The sequence below is a fragment of the Marmota marmota genome, unplaced genomic scaffold, assembly GCF_001458135.2.
Source record: "Marmota marmota marmota unplaced genomic scaffold, marMar, whole genome shotgun sequence".
Classification (NCBI taxonomy): Eukaryota; Metazoa; Chordata; class Mammalia; order Rodentia; family Sciuridae; genus Marmota; species Marmota marmota.
In genome coordinates, this window is record NW_026000019.1 from 3,340,402 (window position 1) to 3,362,133 (window position 21,732).

Genomic DNA, 21,732 nt, shown 5'->3' on the forward strand with positions numbered 1-21,732 from the left:
ATAGTGATAACGCATACCCATGTTTATAGCAGCACTATTCACAATAGCCTAAGTGGAACCAGCCTAGGTGTCCATCAATGAATGAATGGATAAAGAAAATGTGGTATGTATACACAGTGGAAGTTGTTTTTTTTTTTTTTTAGCCATCAAGAAAAGAAAAAAAGTATGTAATTTGTAGCAAAATGGACAGAACTGGAGACCATTATGTTAAGCAAAATAAGCCAAACTCAGAAGGTCAAGGGTGTGTATGTTTTCTCTCATATGTGAAAGCTAGAGAGGCAAAAGGTAAAGAAAGGTGGGAGGATTTCATAAAAACTGAAATCAGTAGATTTGAGGAAAGGGACCAGAGGGAGGGTGCAGGGGAGGGAAAGGGGAAATACTGGGAAACGATATTGGTCAAATTATATTGTCATGTTGTGTGCATGTATGAATATGTAGTAACAAATCCCACTATTACATTCAATTATAATGCATTAATAAAAAATATGGAAAGAAAAAGAAAGAATACCATTTGGGCATGATTCTTAGACATACATCTCTGATATTCATACCGATTAAGATGCAATGTTTGCTAAAACCAGGGCATAGGCTTCTGCTGATTATAATTTCAGACAATTTAGGTTAACCATTGCTATTACATTTTAGATTATAGGATTGACAGTTTTTATTCCTTGATGTCCACATTTGTCCCATTGAAGAGTGAGGTGGGGGTCTTCCTGTTAATTTTGTGAAAGATCCTCACAAGGCTTAAAAATATCTGAGACACATCTGTCAATTCCGTCAAAGTTACAATGGGAAAATGGAATGAACTACCTCCTTGCTGCTTTTACCCTAAAGCCCAATGCTGGAAACCAGTAGATAGTCTCAGGGATCCTTCCTGTTGTGTCTTGGATATTTTACAAAAGGACCTTTTCCTTTATTGTCCTCATTATTGCCCCCTGCTGCTGTTTAATTGTTTATCAACCTCTATTTTTTCAAAAGATTTGAAACCTGGAGTAGCTTAATCAAACTGGTTTTTCTTCCTGGAGTAGAAGCTTATTGAGTGCTGGGAGTTGGTCTTTATCTTTAGAGCTTAAATTAAGGTCTGTAATAGTAGAAACTGACGACTGAAGCAAATTCCATTCTCTGTATTACAGATGAGAACTTAAAACCACAAACTAGAACAGTTTATTTATAAAAAATTTAATAACTTGCTAATCAGAACTGCTTTAGAAAACAGCTAATCCAAAGTTATTGTGTCATTAACTCTGTCTAATCTAACTGGTTCTTTGTTCTTCAAGAACTACCTTAGTCATTCATAAATGGTCCCCATAACCCTGTAAATAGTTTCCCTAATTTTCTTCCTTTGGAGATTCAAAGTCTTTGTGAAGGTGATAGTCTTGCTTGCTACAGTAAGTTTAAGAAACTTCTCTTTTCTTGATCAATAGGTGTTTCTCATTGACTTCATGGGGGGTTTTGATTGAGCTAACACATATTTTATTGAATAAATATATAAGAGATAAGTTATTAAATAGATGTGGGCACTAAAGCTCATGTGAGTAAAATACTTCAAGAAAGTATGCAGATTGTAGGGTCAAATTCATTCAGTCTTTTTGCAAAGTACATTTTGCACATGACTCTTGAGGTTTCTTTTCTCTTGAAGGATGCCTTGATGTGTTGTTTGAGCCTGATTCAGCATGCATTATTTGAGGGGTAGAGGAGAAAGGAAATAAAATGCATTTGTGTCATATGTTTTGTCTTGACTACCTCCTATACCTGGGGGTGTGCCTAAATCACCAGCTTCTAGGAAGGCATAAAATATGGAGGGGTTCATGTATTTGAATGAGAGTATTTAATTTAAACAATGATAAAAAGGAAGTAGAACAAAAACTCTAGTGAATGCATTCTTAAAAGGAATGGTATAATCTATCCTTAAAAGCAAAAATTGATTCTTGAGGGAGCAAAAAAAGTCTTAGATATCACAAATGGTTTGTGGTCCTAGAAAACACTACAGTATATATAACCACGTATATAGTGGGTAATACCTGTGGTATTAAAATTTCATAGAGAGAGGGTAACTAGGGAAAGAAAATGTTTAAAAAGGCTTCTTAGGGGACCAGTAAGGTGAAAAAAAGTTGAGAAACACCCCTTTGGGAGTAATTTCTTCTAGATGGCCATGATTTAAACTCTTCACATTTGGTTCAAAGATTTCAAATCTAATACTGAATCTGGTACAACCACTCATGGCTGTACCAGATATAAATGTTTAGTTGTTTTAAAAACCCAAATGTGTCTATAAAACATATTCTTAAGTAAAAAAGAAAGCAATGTACATATGGTAGCTGGGATTTCTTAGTGCTTTCATAGACTTGGCTCTACATGAAACTGAAGTGTGTGTGTGTGTGTGTGTGTGTGTGTGTGTGTGTGAGAGAGAGAGAGAGAGAGAGAGAGAGAGAGAGAGAGGGAATGAACTACTTCCTTGCTGCTTCTACCCTAAAGCCCAACGCTGGAAACCAGTAGATAGTCTCAGAGAGAAAGAGGGAGAGAGAGAGAGAGAGAGAGAGAGAGAGAGAGAGAGAGANTGTGAGAGAGAGAGAGAGAGAGAGAGAGAGAGAGAGAGATACCATCTCACCTTAAATATTCTTTGGATCTCTTGATGTGAAATTCATATGGAAATTCACTTGGGAAAGAGATTAACTTTAGTCTACCAATACAGGCAGATTGTAGAGAAAGCTACAAATGAGGCAAATCATTAGAGACCATGGTTTTCTTGCCCTGGAAAAAATAACAAGCCCAATATTTACTGTACTCCATTACATTACATGATGTACCAGTCAAAATTAATCAATTATAGCCACTAGAGAGCAAGTAATTAACATGTCTCATTATATCATTCATCTTCTCAGCTGGCAGAAAGACTCAATAAAGTGTACTGTGTGCAACTTGACTGTTTGCATTTAATTTGTATTATCAGAAAGTGCTCAAAGATTCTTAAAACATTAGGTGGCAAAAGACACTGGCCTGGGCTTTTTGACACAGCATCTATTCATTTCTTTCTAAACAATTAGAGTTTCCAGGAAATATTAAGTGCTAAAATAGGTGCTATCTATATAAACATATTTACCAAAAGAAAATTATCCTGAAAATTGGTCCTTCAAACACTTTAGCATTGTGTAGGTGTGATATGGGAGAACGGTCCTGGTCCATAATGTAATGAAGACTATAATAATCTAAATTTTAATGAGTTTGTTTTGCTTTTTCTACACAATCCCAGGCATAGGTAAACATCTGAAGCCATTATTCATAAAAAAATGCAAATAGGTCTATTCTTGTCTCTTTCAATTTTCACACATAACACAGTGTTCCATACCTCTCAGATTACAGAATCCAATAATCAAACTCTGGACAGCTCTATTTTTCCATTTACAGAAAACGGAATACCAGCAGTAGAAATAAAAATGTATGTTAGTGAGCACTTATTGAAGGCCTCTGTTAGGCTGGCTAGTTTGTTGGGATTTTACATTTGCTATTGCAAATAACAGAAACTCCATTGCAACTTAGTGAAGTCACTTTTATCACTGCCACTACTTACAGTTCCTAGCCTTTCTCCTTATCAGCCTTATTTTATTTCATCTTTCATAAAAACTGTCTTTTCTACCAATCAGGAACTTCAGGCTCACAGATATTAACATCCTTAAACTTGATGAATTTAAAAAATGTCAGATTCCACGTGTGAGTAAATGCAATATTTTTCTTTCTTTGTCTGGCTTACGTGGCATACGTGGAATTAAAAAAATAAGTTCACATACAAAGAAAAGGAATACAGCAGAGACTAAATAGAGAGGGAAGGAGGAAATGTAGTTCAAAGGATACCAAACAGCAGTTATCTGGGATGAACAAGTCTAGAGGTCATTAATGCCACCTGAGGACTAAAATCAGTAAAAGTGCATTGTATTGGGGACTTTTGTGAAATAAGTTGATGTCAGCTATTTTTTCTCTCAACCGGTTTCAAAATCTTTTTTCTCTCAAAAGTTGATGATGGATAGACATGTTAATTTGTGTCACTAATAAGTGTTTTTGCTATGGATTGTATCCCATAATGTCATACTGTGGACCTCAAATATGCACGATGCAATTTATTTTTAAAAGAGTGGAAGAATGGAGGTAAAAATCCAAATCTGTCTAATTCAAATCGATATTTTTTTCGGAGGACTGTTCTGGGATCATTTTGGAATTGGAAAAACCATCTGTACATGAATCATAAATAATGAAAATGAGGACAAGGAATTATAAGTACTTTAAGTATAGCACTATTTATTCTTGGTTTACTATTTCTAAAAGATGGAGAACCCTTACAAAGCTAGATCATTTTTAATAACACTTAGTTGGTAGTTTTGCATACTTCTCGACAAAGACCTTTCTCTTGGGGGAGCTTTTTTATCTAATGAGGTTGACAGAAAATAAACATAAAATATGTTAGGGAGTTGATGACAAGTGTCATGAAGACTATCCAGGTAAGGGGAAAGAAAGAGTTGGTTGATGCAATGTTACTCTATATAGACTTATCAAAGAATGTCTACACAAGGCCTTTGAGCAGAGAACTTCAGAGAGAGCATTCTAGGTACAAGGATGTAGGGAGGGATGAGAATAATGAGTTCATAGCAGAGCAATGAAGACCCAGGGACTGGAGAAGTGGGGAGGTTGTTGGGTCATTGTTGATGGTTTTAGGGCAGTAGACAGAGAGGAGTTAAGGTAGGTCGAGGCCTGGTAGACTATGGTCAGGATTTCGATTGTTTTCCTTGAGTGAGATGGAAACCATTGGAGAGTTTTAAAAGAGTGATATAATCTGACACATTTTTAAATGAACGCGGTGATGTGTGTGTGTGTGTGTGTGTGTGTGTGTGTATATATGTGTGTGTGGATCTGGTAGTGGTGGTAGCTAGAAGGTGGAAAGCCAGCTAGGAGCCTATGGTAATAGTTCAGAAAAAATGTGGCAGTGGCTTGGGCAGGTGGGCCAACATTGTGAAGATGATGAGTAGAACAGCATTTATGATGTATTGTGAAGAGATGGATTGATTAATTGCATGTGAAATGTGAGAGTAATAACAGATATCAGGAAGATTCCAAGGGTTGGGATTTATAATACTGGCAGGATGATGCTGTCTGAGAAGAGGAAAACTAGGGAAGGATAGGTTTTGGAGAAGATTAAAAAAATCATTTTTAGATGTATTCGTTTTGAAATGATGTATCAGACACCCTAACGATTTTCAGTTCCTCAAATATTTCACATTTCTTCTCTTTGTAAGGGTTCTCCATGTTTTAGAAATAGTAAACCAAGAACAAATAGTGCAATACTTAAAGTACTTACAATTTCCTTGTCCTCATTTTCATTATTTATGATTCATGTACAGATGGTTTTTCCAATTCCAAATTCTATTAGGAGTTTTTAAAAAATACTTCACTCTTTCATGGTGATTTATTTGACAATAATTCTTTCATACCATGCTATACTTTTTAACTATATAGCTGTTTTTCAGGATTCTCACTAGCTCTGACATTTAGAAATCCTTGTCTAATATTTATGAAATCATCATTATTTATTGCAGAGTTCTGATGCATTATATTTTCTGCTAGTGTGTTTTAGTTTTTCATAAATATTTATATTTCTTCACTAAAGTCACAAGCCAATTTTAATATCATCCACATTTTACTTATTGCAGCCTACATCAGAGTGCTTTCTTTTTGTTCTTGGATGACACAGTTACTTGAACAGGCACTTGTTATTGATAAAGAATACCTTTCCTACAATGACGGTCAAGAAATAGATAAAATTTGTCCACCTGACAAGATACTAGATGAGGATTCCTACAAGTATAAATAAAGCATAGAATATAAAACTAATTTCTAGGTTTTCTACTTCTTATTCTGTGGTCTGGAATAAAGTTCTTAATACCTCTAAAGTCTCAGTTTTTGTTTAAATAATCAAAATAATAATAGAAATAAATTAATGAATTTGTTAGGAAAATTAAATGAAATAATCCACGTGAAGCTGTTGATACTCTATGATGCCTGGCACACAGTAGATACTTAATAATTGATATTATTATCATTATTTTTATTACTATCCTCACTAAAAGGATAAATGCCATGTTGAAGAATCCTTTAGCACTTAACTCTTTGCAAATAACTAACATGGTCTCTGATGTATCCATATCTATTTTATATCTCTATCTAGATAAGAAAAGCATAGTCAGTTTTCTCCAAAAGTTTATAACTTACTGACAGAAATAAGAGTTCTATTCCTGAACATAATAAAAACATTAAATATAATAAAAACATTAAAAAGTACTTTAATTGGTTTAAGAAGGAAATAAATTATGACAAAATAGTACAGATTTATGTCCTTGGAGTGCATTGATAATAGTTGCTATGGGCACTTGAAGTGGGAGAGGGATGATTTTCTGGCCCAGGGTGATTATAGAGGATTTTGGGGAAACATAGTGGAATTTGAAGTGGCTCTTAGGAGAGAAACAGGGTTTATTTAATTAAAGAAGAAAGCAAAAATTTCAAGCTGATAAAATCTGGGAGAAGTGCAGAACTGAGAAGAGGCAAGAGTGTTTATATGAACAGTTTTTGGAAGTGCTGTGGATTTTATCACAGCAAAGCAAGTTATTCTGATAAATATTTTTCTAAAGTTCTCTTGGCAAAATAGAATTAAAAACTAGAAAGATGGATGAATGTAACTCAGAGAAAAATAAACTTGAATTAAAATTTGTCATGCAAAAGGTAAAACAAGTTTAGAAAATTTCAGTAAGGAGTGCTTATGGCAACATCTTAGAGATCTTTATTTTTCTAATAGCATGAGCCTTATACTTTGGTTTTCAAGACAACCACTTGGAGGCAGAGAAAATTCTCCTCTTAAGAATAAAAAGCTTTTAAGACCGTTGGCACTGTTATAAGTTTCAAGACTTTATTTTGGAACTCAAACCCCAACACTTTGACCATATTTTTTTCCCTGAGCTACTTTCAAGTGCTCCCTTGAATTACTGTTTGGGTCTGACAAAATGGAAACACAAAGGGAAAAAAAATCTTGGTTAGTATCTTATACTTTTATTTTGTCACAAGTGCTATGTAGTTGTGAGGATCAGGTCATCTGAAATACAAAAATAATAACAGATAAGACAAAATGCTAGGTGATATTTAATTCATTTCTGTATTTTGAACACTTGAAATCAGGGATACATATATTAATAATGACATATTTTATATTGGGGAAAATATTTGAAGACTATTCCATTAAGAGGATGACAAATGATTAACTTTTGACGAGCCTTGTAATTGGAAATTCACCAAGTACCCAGATGGGAAAAGAGTTTCAGCTGCAGGAAACTGCACAGTGGAGAAAAGGCATGTGGGTACAAGGGGCTTGTAAATGTGTGTGTGTGTGTGTGTGTGTGTGTGTGAGAGAGAGAGAGAGAGAGAGAGAGAGAGAGAGAGAGAGAGAGAGATTGACGGACTGAGAAGAAGAGAAGAGAGAAGGGCATGAGACAGTGACCAATGATGAGATTAGAGTGTTAGGCAAGACTAAGATCTTTGAAGAGCTTTACACATCATGCTAGAGGCCATGAAGAATTAATGGAGAAATTTTTGCTGTGTTATATTTTGTACCCAATGTCTTGGAGGCGAGCTATCTTAGAGAAGAGGTGTTTCTATCTTTCAGAAGAAAAATGTAGTACTTCAGAAAAGAATGAGGACAATTTTGTGAGACATTTAAAGTAAAATGGACAGAACATGGTACTATGATTTGCATAGTGTCCCCCCAAAGTTTGTGTGGTACAAGTGTGGTCTACAGAGTGGCACTATTAAAGAAATTAGGAGAGCTCTAAGGAAGGTCCTTAGGTCATTGGGGCATGCTCTTGAAGGGCATTGTGGAACCATGCCCCTTCCTTTCTCATTCAATCTCTCTCTCTCTTATTTTGTTTCCTGGCTCTTGACCTCAGGGGTTTGCTCCTGTCATGATGTGTCTTCCTTGACAGAGGCTTATTCTATGGGATTGCCTGATCTTGAATTGGAACCTCCAGAACCATGAGCTAAGCACACTGTTATTCTTTATAAGTTCATTACCCCAGGTATTTTGTTATAGTGATGTGGAGTTGATTAATAATTTGTTGCTAACTGGCCATGGGGGCTGAAGGAGAGGAAGGAGTCTCAGATGTCCTTTAGGGTTCCAACTAAGGGGACTGGGCAGCATAATTTCTTTTTTAGCAAATATTTATTAAGCGTGCTTAGAACATTTTTTAGGCTCTTTGGCAGATTTGGGGCATAGAAAGTTAACTGAGAATTGAATGGAAGAGACAAAAAAGTGAACAACAATGATATTACAATTGATAAGTGACATCGTTCATTCTGATAAATAATACAGGAGGACAATAAAGCAGAAACAGGAAATAAGGAAAAATAATATATTCAGTTCTTTAAATAAAAAAAAAAATTAAGGGAATCTCTAGAACCAAAAACCACAGTGAGAAATTGGCACCATGCTGAAAGGAAGTGAGAGATGGAGAAAACAAGAACAAGCCTGGGTTTGAATTGCTGCCTGTCTTTATCACTTGCAGGTTTGTAACCAAAGTAATAGTTTCATCATCTGTAAGATGGGATTCAGGTCAGTTCCCAGCAGAGTTATTGAGGGGGACAGAGAGCAATGTGTTACATGTCCATGATACTCCAGTAAGTGAGACATGACTCTGAATCAAGTCTAGTGAGCAACAGATGCACTGGCTTCCTGGCTTGTGACCTCAGGGGTTTGCTCTGAACATCATCTTGTTACCTGGACTATTGATTGTTCAGGTCTATGCTATCAGAACCATTTTCCTGCCTTTGGATGATGACAATAATCTTTTTAAATAATCTGTAGATCTGTTAAAATTAGGCCCTAATGATTTTTTAGATTTATATTAGTTAGTGTTTGCATAAGAAGCACTTTCTAGGTTTATCTTTATGATGATGAGGGCAATCATCTTTAAGATATCATTTGAATGACGGCAATAGATACTTCGAGATTCATGAAGAAACTCAATCATTAGTTACACAAGTGTCCCTTCAATGTCAGAGTCTGACCTCCATGCATGTAACTGAAACAAAGTTGCAATTTTGGTCTTTAAGAAATAAAATATCTTTTTAAAAATATTTATTAGGAAGTATAGATTTGGAATCAGAAAGACCTTAGGTTTAGCTTTGGCTTGTTTTCTCAGTTCCTTGAGTGTGTTTGGACAAGTTTTTAATGTCTCTGAACTTTAGTTTTCTCAAGATTAAAATGTAGTTAATAATAACTTTGTTGCACATTTATTGTGAAACTTACATGAGATAAGGAAAACAAAATGACTATCCATGTGCCAGGCACCTGGTCGCTTCCAAGTTTTTTCCTGGAAATGGAAACTCTTATTATTTTTTTTCTCTTTCTCTTCTCAAAGAAAAAGCATTTATGATACTTCTCACCAAAACTTTCAGCTAATAATAAAGTTCATTGTGGCAACTATAGATATAAACTGCCAAACTGAGACATTAAAACTGTGCCAGCACACATACACTCCAATTTTAGAATTAGTTGCTTGGGATGTAACTTACGTATGAGTCACTGGGCGCATGAGTGCTATCAGCATAAGACAGACTATATTTACCTTAACTGTCACTTCTTATTCTTCTCACTTGCAGAATCCTGCAAGAAAGAACTCAGCAGCATGTGCTGCCAGTTAGAAGCACTCGTAAGTGTGTAATAACATAGAAAAATACATTATTAATTAGAAACAGCATAATGAGTTGAAATTTTGTCAAGAAGTCAAGTTGTCCAGTAGATTTTCTCACTTCTTTCACATCATTCCTTTTAAAGGATAACTTTCAAACTAAATGTGTTTATAGATCTGGCATATCTTTTTCTTGTGCTGAGAAGTTTCCTTAATAGGAAGGGTAGTTTTCTAATGAAGGAGGTTAATCATTATAAACGTTGTTTGTTTACCATCCTAGCATTATTTGCATCGTGATCGTTTTTCCTTTCTTTGGGCATCTAAGTATATTGAAGGTTTGGAGCAAATTATTAGCTTACTACATACCACCTGTAATCGGGTTGATATCTCACACATATGAAGTATTTAGTGATGTGATAATGAAACAATGAATAAATTTGAGCTCACTAAATTAAGACATACCAGGATCGTGAATTCTGTTTGATATATGAGGCTGATATTCACCACATTTTACCCCACTGCCGCTTCTGTTTCCCAACTACATATTTAATTTTTTTCTTGTATTTTAACATCTGCTTCCGTCCATTTTGATTCTCAGGAACTATTACTTTCTAGAACATTTCCTCTCTTTTAATAACTGTCTTTTGTGTGTGAGTGTGTAGGACTGAAGGTTGAACCCAGGGCCTCACACATGCTGTGTAAGCACTCTACCACTGAACTATATCCTTTTTTAAAATTTTTATTTTGAAACCAGGTCTCACTAAGTGGCCCATGCTAGCCTTGCACTTGGGACTTTCCTGCCTAAGCACTGTCCCATTACCACAGTAGCTGGAAATCTAGGCAGGTGCTATCCCGATTACCTTCCAGGTGCTATGGTCTGGCATCCACATCCATCAACTCCATTCATACAGCATCCCTGCAGGGCAGGTTCTATTATCACTCTGCTACCAGACCTTTGTGTGCTTGAATCTCAGTACTCAATCACTTTGGGTGCAGATTGCACCCCAAATCCTGTTTGCTGGGTTTCTTCTCTCTTCTATATGTCGGGGATAAAATTCAATCTTAGCAGAATTGTTTTGAGGTTTAATCAAAATAGTCTATATCAGCATTCTGCATGTGCTATGGTAACTTCATTCATTTGTGAACTCACTCTTCCCAGTAAACTGTTACAATTTGAAATTGTCACTTGTCCTTTCCATGAACATACTTATTTATACCTAGGTACATTATCTAAGCCCTAAGTGGCTAATTTATCATTTAAAGTAAGGTTGTAGGACAAGGCAACAGTGGTAGGTGCCAGATGCTGGGTGGTGTCTTTGAAAAGTGACTGATAACTGCTGCAAGTGTGGCTGGCAAGTGAAAACCAACCTGTATGGGAGAGGTTTGCCAATACCTGTCCCTCCAGGACCTCAAATTGAGAATGCAGCCAGTTGGTACTCAGTGACTGTGGCCCTGATATTGGTCCTAGATTTTCTCTGCTCACTTTTCATCCAAGAGTGATATTCTGGGATGCTGCTGGTGGGCTTCTAACTAATGGATAAGCTGGTAGCTTGACTCGTCTACCTTCGCCTTCTCCCTTTTGTATAAATATTTATGGGTTACCCAATATGTGTTTTGCCATTTTTAGCTTATGCAACATATTTTCTAATTAAAGTGTTTCATCTTAGTACTGGAACTTAGGCATCATTACCTCAGTTCCCTGCTAATACTTTTTCTAGTGGAGACCTAAACATGAAAGATGTTTTAAACCAATTTGTCGGAGTTTATTAGCAGCATTAATGAGAGGTAGCCATAAGAGCCAACTTCCATATTAAATCAGTTTGTATAGATAATAGTATTTAAAATTTGAATACATACTTACATACATTAGGTAATTGTACATGTACTTTCCATTTAGCTTATTTGTGGGAGGAAGTAAGGCATTAGAATCAGAAAGCAATCTTGTTTCTAGTCAAGAGGCACTGGAAAATTCATTTATTCAATTTCTTAGCTCATTTAAAAATCAGGTTACTAGTTTTTTTTTTCTCTCTCTCTGTGTGGGGGTATGGTGGTGTTGTTATTTAGTTTTAGGGGTTCTTATTTATTTTGGACAATTTTTTTTCTTTCTATTTTCTTCTTGAGGCTTCAGTTTCAAGTCTTATGTTTAAGTCTTTACTTTTTTTTTTTTTTTTCTGATACCAGAGATTGAACATAGGGGCACTCAAACACTGAGCCACATCCCCAGCCCTATTTTGTGTTTTATTTAAAGACAGGGCTCTCAAGGAATTGCTTAGCGCCTCGCTATTGCTGAGGCTGGCTTTGAACTTGGGATCCTCTTGCCTCCTGACAAATGCTGCATGATTCCAGTTATATGTGCTATCTAACACAGTCAAATTAGTAGAAGCCGAGATTATCATGGTGCTTCCCAAGGGCTTAAAGGATGAGGGAAGCGGGGAGTTGTAACCAGTGGGTACAATTTCAGTTATGTAAGATGAATAAATTTTAGAAATCTGCTGTACAATGTTGTTCCTATAGTTAACATACTTTTTTTGTACAATAAAAAAATATAAGTTATAGGGCTTACGTTAAGTATTCTTTGCACACACATGTACACATACATTAATTAACTTTTGAGGCCTTGGAATTCTTACCCTTTCCTGGGATTGTCAGGAAGAGAGGAACATGTGAATTACATACAAGGGTCCCTGACTATCTTCTCCAGTGCATCCTCACTGCCTCTGCTATTTTCTGTATTTTCTTTCATTATATCACATAATCTGATGGGATTGTCTTTATTTAATTACTTTTTTTAATTCATAAAGGCAATGTACACTCCATGAGGGCAGATGAGTTTTCTGATTGATTTGTTGTTGAATCCCCATCTCTGATAACCAGGTTACCATGCAAGATGTTTAGCATTATCTGTTGAATGAATGAATAACATGTCAAAATGTTGCATATTATACTTTATGTAGTAAAACATAACAAATGATCATTATCATTGCTGTAAATATCATTATGAGCTTACAATGAAATTTTAGGAGTTATTAATTTGTTATTTTGTTTCCTGATATTTGGCTGGATTCTTTGAGTTTCCATGCTCTCTCCTGCACATTTTCCCCCGTAAGATCTCATTCGGTCAGTGACTTGGTTGTGCCAGCAGTTCCCTGATGCACATTCCTGGCCTCTTCTCCTCTCTAGAGCCCCACTCATAGCATGTAGTCATCTCATACTCTACATGTCTCCCAAATCCTGCTCATCCTACTCAGCTCCTTTTCTCAGTGAGTGGCATCTGCACTTTCCTGCTGCCTGTTAGAAACTGTGCTCCATCAGTGATGACTCCCTTATTGCTCAAATCTGATCAGTTCCGTTTCTCCCTCAGAAAAGGTTTATCTTTTTCTTAGCTCAGACTCTCATTTACTTTCATTTGGGCTTTTATGGCAACCAATAATATAGACAAATCTTAGTGAACACAAAATGAGATCTTTATATGCACTTTATGAATACAGAAATCTATGAGGCAGATATTATTAGTGCATTGTAATTATTTTCTTACAGATAAGGAAAAAGCAAGGTTAAGTGAGAATAAGCAGTTTTCTTAACTTCTCATAGTTGCTCAGTGTTGGAGTCAGGGTTTGAACTTAGAGCTGTCTGATTCCAGAGGCTCCAACATCTTCTAAATCTTCTAATTGCCACAGGATTCTTTCCTCTCTAGCCCTTGTTCAACCCACATAGCTTTCCCCTTTCCTTTGAGTCATCTCTTAATTATTCTTCAAGAATCATATTAAACATTGTCTCTTCCACCCTTTATAGATCCCACTGGGTAGAAGCAGATGCTCCTGTGAGGTTCTAGAACAGTCTTTACCCATGTCTGCCTGGACCATTATTATTGATCATTTTTATTTTGTGTCTGAATTATCAGTTCACATGTCCTAAGAGCAGAAACCTTCTAATATCTCTGCTTCATTAGAATTGTTTTATGAAAGGAATACTTCTATACATATTATTTATTGAATAATTTAATACTTGTTTTTATTTTATAGAAATGTAACTTCTTTTTTTCTACAAAGATCTATAATTATTAATTTAGAATATTTGACTTTAAATTCAGCTTCCTCCTTGCCTTTCTGCAAACAACATAGGAAGATTTTTGTAAGCAACACCTTTTTGTCCTCCCACCTCCAGATTAGCAAGTCCTTTTTGGTATCTGGTGACCCCTATTTACTCTAATGTCTTTGTTCACTCAGCCTAAGTATTTTCCTATGCTATCCTATATTACTGCATTCTATTTTTTCCAGTTTTGTTTTCTGCTAGGCAACAGCTAAAGTGTCAGCCCTGGTGATTCACTCTTCACTTGCAACATGAGTATAGAAGCCATTTTTCATCTCTGACCAGTGGTGGGAGGTTCAGGTCCCAGAAGATATTTTTGAGCAGTGGGTCTTACCATTTCCTAAAATTGCAGCTTTTTATGTCTTTAAAGAAAGCTGCATATTTCTTTTCTCCATAGTCATTCTTCCCAAATTGGTAGAAAGTCCTTTACAGTGGATAAAACTACGATGTGATGGATGGATTGTAAGTAGGGAAGTGGTCATCTCTGCCAGGATGCTTGAATTCTGAATTACACAAATCTTTCTGACTAGCTTATTTTGGAGAAGATCTGATTTTTATTCAAAGACAATGAAAGCTTACCTCATCCATCTTCAGAGTTTGAAAATGTATATATGTATCTAAATAGAAAACAATCATGAATATATTCAGGTTCTGACTGCAGAAGTCAATTTAAAAAAAATACATGAATCTCAGACTACTAAGGAAAAAATATCACATCAAAAATGCATTAATATGAATATCTCCTTGTAACGATTTGATGAATGTCAATTTTGGAATTGTTTTAATAAAGCAAATGTATTTTTTTTTTTGCTTTTAAAGATCTCTTAAGAAAAACAAACAGCATTAGAATATCAAGATATTAAAGTATTCATTAAATTATAAATTAATCATTAATTAACATAGAATTTACTTCTATGTAAAATTCTTGGATAAACAGCCCTTAATAAGCGGAGGTAGGATTTAAGTTCATATTGTCTGTTCATTCCTAAGTCAAATATTTGAAAAGATCTCTCTTAACTATTCTTAAAGGCAAAATAAGTAGTTCATTATCTACCTCCTCATGAGAACTTCCATTTTTGAAGGAATTATTCTTCAAAATGAGTCCAAGTTAGTTATAGAAAAGAAAATGATGGGCAAATTGTAATGGGGTATAATAAAATCATGCACAGCATTTGGCTTTCTTTAGCATGTCAGTTGTATTGATAAGGACACTGAAGCCTGCTGCTAAAGTCTAAGGATATTAGATGTAAGTCTAAGGATATTAGGTGTGTGGAAAGACTTTGAGAGAGACGGAAAGACAGATTGTGCCTTGGAGGTGAAAACCAGAGTATAAACAAAACTGGAGGTTAGGCTTACTCTGCTTTGCAGTACAGAAGGGAAGAGGGAAGTAGTAAAGAATGCTAATTATTCTATTTACTAGTATATTCTCGAAATGCTAAGAACCTGGCATGACAGGAGCCCAAAGCAAATTTTGTGCAATTGATACCAATGATAAGTGAAAACTAATTAAACATGTAGAAGCTCAGTTTGTAGAAATTGTTTCAAAAGAAAATTTGATAAACACACTCATCCACACTCATTCAACTCACCTTTTTCTCATTGAGAACAAGGACCATGCACCTTTGGTTAGAAGAGTAATTATAAGTTGTTAAAAAATCATAAGAACATTTGATATCTGTGTTAATAATGAAAACACTTTACTAGAATGACTCTGTTTCATTGATAGGATGACTGAGCATTTCCCTAAAGCTTGCCCTCCCTTCCACCAGTCCATCCCACTCATACCACTTATTAATTTTCCTCTCTTCAGTTGGCTTGCATTGTCACAATTTCTTCCATATCATTAATATTTAGTAGAAATGCATGTTTTTTGTTCACTGTTTTCATGCAGTAGATAGAGGATTTGTTAAATGACTCAAATTTAGGCCATGATATATTAATTTTATGCGTATGTTAGTTCTGAAGTCTTGTATTTTCTATGCAAACCAGGAATTGCTTTTAAATTGCTGATTTAGAGTGTAAAGGAGATCTGGAACCAGAGTTATTCATTTCTCACTGGTGAATAAAAAGAAAACAACAACTGTGATTCATTTACCAACTCCTTGACTCTTTGATTTATATCTTTTTGGAGCATATTGTAGTTCATTCAGTGAGAATGAAATGTAAGACATAGCTTTTGTCTCAAAAAATTAATATTGTTCTGTTACTGTCCATTACGGGTTAGATATCTATGAGGTTGCCCCCAAAAGCTCATGTGTGAGACAATGTAAGAAAGTTCAGAGGTGGAATGATTGGGTTATAATAGCCTTAATCTAATCAGTACATTCATCCACTTGAATGGATTAACTGTGTGGTAACTGTTAGCAGGTTGGGTGTGGCTAGAGGAGTTAGGTCACTGGAGCTGTGCCTTTGAGGTTTATATTTTGTCCCCAGTGAGTGGAGGTCTCTTGGCTTCCTGATTGTCTTGTCCTGAGCTGCTTTCCTTCTCCACACCCTTCCACCATGATGTTCTGCTTCAGCACAGGCCCGGAGTAACAGCTTTGGCCACTTGTGGACCTGAGACCTCTGAAACCTTGAACACCAAATAAACTTTTCCTCCTCTAACATTGTTCTTGTCAGGTCTTTTGGTCATAGTAGTGAAAAAGCTGACTAAAACACTCTTGACCTCTACAATAATCAGCAAATATTCCCCATTGTTCCAAGGATCCTAACAATATTCCGCTTGTTTCTATTCAATATAAGTCTTGCAGTTTATCATTTTATAGATATTATTACCCAAATTTAGTATGTTGTGAAGAAAAGCAATATTTTATTCTGAAATTTCTATCATAACTTAATAGAACAATCTGAGCTTTTTAACTTTTTATTTTTTATTTTTATTTCAGTTTTTTTTAACTAGTACATTGTAGTTATACATAATAGTAGGGTTCATTTTGACATATCCATAGTGTTTATTAAGCTTTATTAGGATATTCTTGACATAAAATTGCATATATTAAAGTATACAGTTTGATGTTTTTGATAGATATGTCCATTGTGAAATGATCACCACAATTTCAGTAATTAATGTCTGTTATCTCTACATAGTTAGTATTTGTGTGTGTGTGTGTGTGTGTGTGTGTGTGTTAAGACTATCTAAGATTTACCTTCTTAGTAGTATACAGGACAGTATCATTATATATTATCATCACGTTGTACATTAGATCTCTGGAATTTACCCACCTTTCATATCTGAAACTTTGTACCTTTTGATATCTATCCTTCCCCTCCTCACAAACCCTGGCAACCACCATGCTATTCTCCTCTTCTATGAGATTGACTGTTTTAGATTCCATGTGTAAGAGAGATATGTGGTATTTCTGTGTCTTACTCATTTGGCTTTCCTCCATCCATTTAGCAAAAATGAGGATTTCATTCTTTTTTCTTTGACTTCATAATACAGGTTGAGCATCCCTAATCCAAAATCTGAAATGCTTCAAAATCTGAAAACTTTTGAGCACCAACATGATGCTACAAGTTAAAAATACCACACCTTTACCTTGTGTGGTGGATCATAGTCAAAACATAGAAGCACTAAAAATATCATATAAAATTATACTCTGTATGTATATATACATACATATAAGTACATATAAAACAAATAAATTAATTTCACGTTTAGGATTATATTCCATCCTCAAGAAATCTCATGTGTATGCAAATTATCCAAAAATATAAAAATTCTGAAATCTGAAACACTTCTGGTCCTAAGCATTTTGAATAAGGAATACTCAACTTGTATTTGTGTGTATATATGTCTGGTCTCATATTTTCTTTATCTAATCATCTTGTGAAAGACCTTTAGATTGTTCTCCTGTCTTGGCTATTGTAAATAATGCTGTGGAGAAGATGGAAGTAGGGATATCTCTTTGAGATTCTGTTCAATCCCTGGATAGATACCCAGAAGTGCAGTGCTGGATCAAGATAGGTCTATTTATAACCCATTAAGTCCCAAGTTTTCAAATCTAATATTTCAATGAAGTTGGCATACGTGCATTAAAATATGTTGAAAATCATAATCTAGGGCTTATATATTCTTATTTTAATTAAAATTAGAATTATTTAGTATGATTATGTTATATAATTATATGATTACATGATTTATACTATATATTTAAGTTTTTATAAGTATTCCATATCTGGGATTATGGGACAAAATATGTTAATTTTTTGAGGAAGCTGTATACTGTTTTTCACAATCCTGAGGCCTTTTCTTGAAGCCCAACATGGAATTCAGCAGTGACTGTTATGGGGAGACCTGGAGCAGGGGAATGGGGGTATGTATGTGACTGTTCATGATTTATAAACATCTGAGCATGTATGATCTTAGAAGAGTACCTGAGTGACAAAGTTCAGTTTTGAAGATATGTCTTACTATTAACTGTACAAAGTCAGAGGACAGGTGACAGGATGTCACACACACCCCTTTAGATGCTGCACTTAATTACTTAAAAGTACTGAAGGTACAAAATTTTGAAGCTGGAGAGGAGCTAGGGATGTCTATTATCTAGTCTTACTACTTCATTTTGAAGATGAGGAAACTGAAGAGCAGATGGAATAAGAAACTTTTATAATTTTCTGTAGATTTCTCAGAGGTGAATAAATTTATGTAGTTAATAATTTGAGATATCTAGAGTTGAAACCAAAGTTTCTTAACAATGAATCTACTATCCTTTCCATTATGTGTAGTCAAAGTGGATTTCTTATTCTGTCAGTGCTGCCTCTTTGTTTATTCATTCATTTATTTAGAAAGACCTCCTTAGTTTCAGAGCTGGGATCAAGGTGGTTAATGGCTTGGACCTCCTCAGCACCTGAATTTGTTATGGCTGACTGTGCAGTTACTCATGCTGCTCTTTTTAAAAGTGGAATAAACACTACAGACAAAATGCCTGGGACCCTGTGAACCATGGAGGCATATGACCAACAAAATCATTCTTCTAGGTACAATAAAATGTAATGGCTCATGGAATTAAGAGTGCTGTGGTACAGAGAAGCAGTGAATCACTGGGAAGAAAGGGGAAGCTTTGTTTCAAAACAAGGGTAACATCTATTTTAATCTACTTTCCAAAACCAAGAAAAAAACATGAACATTTGAAAATGATTCCCAGGGTGGAAATAACTTTTTAATGATTTCTTTTTTTTTTTTCAAAATACAAGACTTGAAGTACCTGAATTTTCTTTTAAGTATAATAGGCAGGAGATCAACTGTTAAACGTGTAAGTACTATGTTGAACTTCCAAATGTGGATGTTGAATCTGTAGTCTTTAAAAGAATGATCTTTTAAATGACAGTAAGGTAAGATCAAATGAATGTGTTAAACTCCTTATACTTTCTATGAAATCTATGGAAAGTAAAAATATTATATATTTTCACCATTATAAAATACCAACATTAGACCTTTAGAAATTTATACTGAAATGATATCTTTTTTGTGCCCTTGAAAAATGCATGTTTATAACTTTTAATTTATGTTTAGATTTATTTATTACCAAGATCATGAAGAATTTATATTGTGAGGAATCAATTCTCAAAAAATAAGAATCAAATTTTCTATCCTTATAGCAATGTTAAGTGCAAGAATAAATGAAAAAACACATTTTAAAGAACATCACAATTTTTTCACATGTATAAGATATGTTATAGAATATTAGTTATGAACAGATTAATAGGAAAATTATACAGATTAAATATCTCTCAAGAATGTATCTTTTTAATATTACTCATGATAAAATACAACTGAATTACAAATACCAAATTTGTCTACTAATTCGAGTTATTAAGAATACTATATTTGCAGAATACATTCATGATAGAGACATAATTCACAGAGATAAAGTTTTTAAATAAGTAATCTATGCATGATGACAGCAAAATTAATTAAAAATCCATTAGTTGGTTACTATATACTGTTAATGTAATGAAGCTAGGTATCCTATACCTTGTGTTACTTATAAGAATTGTAAAGTTCATTCCTTTTGGAATCTTTCTCTTTGGAACTAGAAATAAATTTTTAGCTAGATTTCTGTTTTATTCCTTCTTTTGTTGTGATTTGTGCTTTCCTAAAGTAAAAGATCAAAACAAGTACTTGCTATATACAATCTTCAATTTAAACTTTTGAGTGGCAGTCAGGAATAGTTTTCAAAAGTTTCTGGTACATTTCTGACTTTAGAAACCTGGGATAGGAATCCATTGCCATATGCATATATACCATTTTCTGAGCCTCTTCAAAACATGTTTGAGTGGGTTCCTGAATGTTCATGATGATAGTTTCTCTTGTTGAATTGTCAATGTTAATCTGAAAAGGGAAATTACATGTAGAGCGTTAAGTAAGCACAATTAAACATGGACACGTAAAACGGGAAGGTTTCATTTATTCCCCCCTCCTTTTTAGTCCAGTAGGTAATTTTGCTCACAGTGTTCATAGATATCTAAAAAGATTTAGCAGAGATTTTTTTTTTTTTTTGCTTTTTAAAAGTAAATATCCACCTTCACATCCCAAAGGAATAAAGAAGCCACCTGGCCTAAGACCACAGGAGTCTCAGAAACCACACTCTACTTAGGAGGATGCTGGTGGCTTTTTAGTGGATGTCTGCAAACAAGGAAGCTTATGAAACCAAGGCCTCTTTTTAAGGAAAGGGGAAGTTGGTTCTATTTTAAAATCTATCTTCCTTATTAGTTACAAAGATTGTTTTCACTGAATATGCCCTGAAATGGGAAGAAGGTGAGAAGAGGAGAAATGGAGGGCAGAAGTGGTTGTCTAAGTAAACCAAAAAAAATTTCCAAATAAGAATTTCAGAGAATAAGTTACCATCGTCTGTTCTTTTCCCTCAATAGGAATGTTCATTTTTCATTGTCTGCTAGGAAAAGTCTCAGTGAATCTGTTTCATTCACTGTAAATGACTGGTGGTAATCACAACGTGGATGTTTGCTGGGTCTGTTGGTTTTATGCGAAGGTGAACAGTAATCTCTGGTGTGGTGGTGGATTGCCACTGGGATGTGCACATGCCTATTTATGGCATTTGTAGTTTCTGTTGGCAAGGACACTTTTTTTTTTTCTTTTTAACCTTCCTGGGAATTAAGATCATCTAATGAGAAACTTTGGAGCCAGACTGCCTAAGTTTGAATACTAACATTACCACTGTAATGACACTGGGCAAGTTCATTAACTTTACAAATTCTTTTTTTTTAATCTATAAAATAAGGTTAGTAATATCAAATTTATAACATATTAGGAGATACTGGGATGTAAAGTGCCTGGCATGTATGGATGATTAACAGATATTAGTGTCAAAAGATGCACTGATTTCATTTCCCATCGGTTTTTACCTCTCTAGGGGACTGTGGCTGGATGTAGGTCTTATAAAGCTTCTTTGCCATAGAAACTCTGCTCCACCGTGAGGCAATTTTCTTATAGGTTTCACACGCCTTCCAGAATTTAATGTTCTCATCACTGTGCTCCATTTTTAAGTATGCTGCATAGACTACTGGACCATCTAAAAGTAGTAGAGAAATCAGTTTATTTTTATAGTTAAAATTATCAGAAAGTCTGAACAATATTTAAAATGCAGCTTAAAACAAAAGTCTGAATATAATCTCCCTAATTATTTATCAAGCTTAAAACAAAAGTCTGAATAAAATCTCCCTAATTATTTATCAAGTGAGTGTTTCATATCCATATCTGTATCTATCACACTCTTAAATCTATACATCTGAGGCACATTCAAACAATCCAGTCATCGGTGAGGTTATCTCTTCATTCTGAGTCACTCAGAGGAAATTGCTCACCACTGTGGATGGGTCTATGACACATAGGACAGGAGATGTCACAGGGACCTAGAAAAAAGGCTTAAGCTGGGCAGGTAGGAAGAGCTCTGATCATGATAAG

The 21,732-nt window shown here is 34.8% G+C and overlaps 1 protein-coding gene and 1 long non-coding RNA gene across 6 annotated transcripts in view; one reads left to right on the forward strand and one right to left on the reverse strand.

The window, feature by feature from the left end:
* Positions 1-18,799: 18,799 nt before the first annotated feature.
* Positions 18,800-21,732, forward strand: part of LOC125618636 — a 42,006-nt gene continuing 39,073 nt past the window's right edge. For 2 of the 3 annotated variants that reach the window (XR_007349950.1, XR_007349949.1), the window contains exon 1: positions 18,930-19,063. This is a non-coding gene — a long non-coding RNA (uncharacterized LOC125618636). Of the gene's footprint in view, positions 18,888-18,929; positions 19,064-21,732 lie in introns of those variants that run through there. The other variant, XR_007349951.1, reaches the window with a different exon arrangement.
* Positions 19,038-21,732, reverse strand: part of Rgs13 (regulator of G protein signaling 13) — a 30,398-nt gene continuing 27,703 nt past the window's right edge. For all 3 annotated transcript variants that reach the window (XM_048809814.1, XM_048809815.1, XM_015492041.2), the window contains 2 exons: positions 21,174-21,340; positions 19,038-20,142 (listed from right to left, as the gene is read on the reverse strand). In XM_048809814.1, the coding sequence (XP_048665771.1) occupies positions 19,954-20,142; positions 21,174-21,340 (356 nt within the window). In that variant the 3' untranslated portion in view covers positions 19,038-19,953. The remainder of the gene's footprint in view (positions 20,143-21,173; positions 21,341-21,732) is intronic.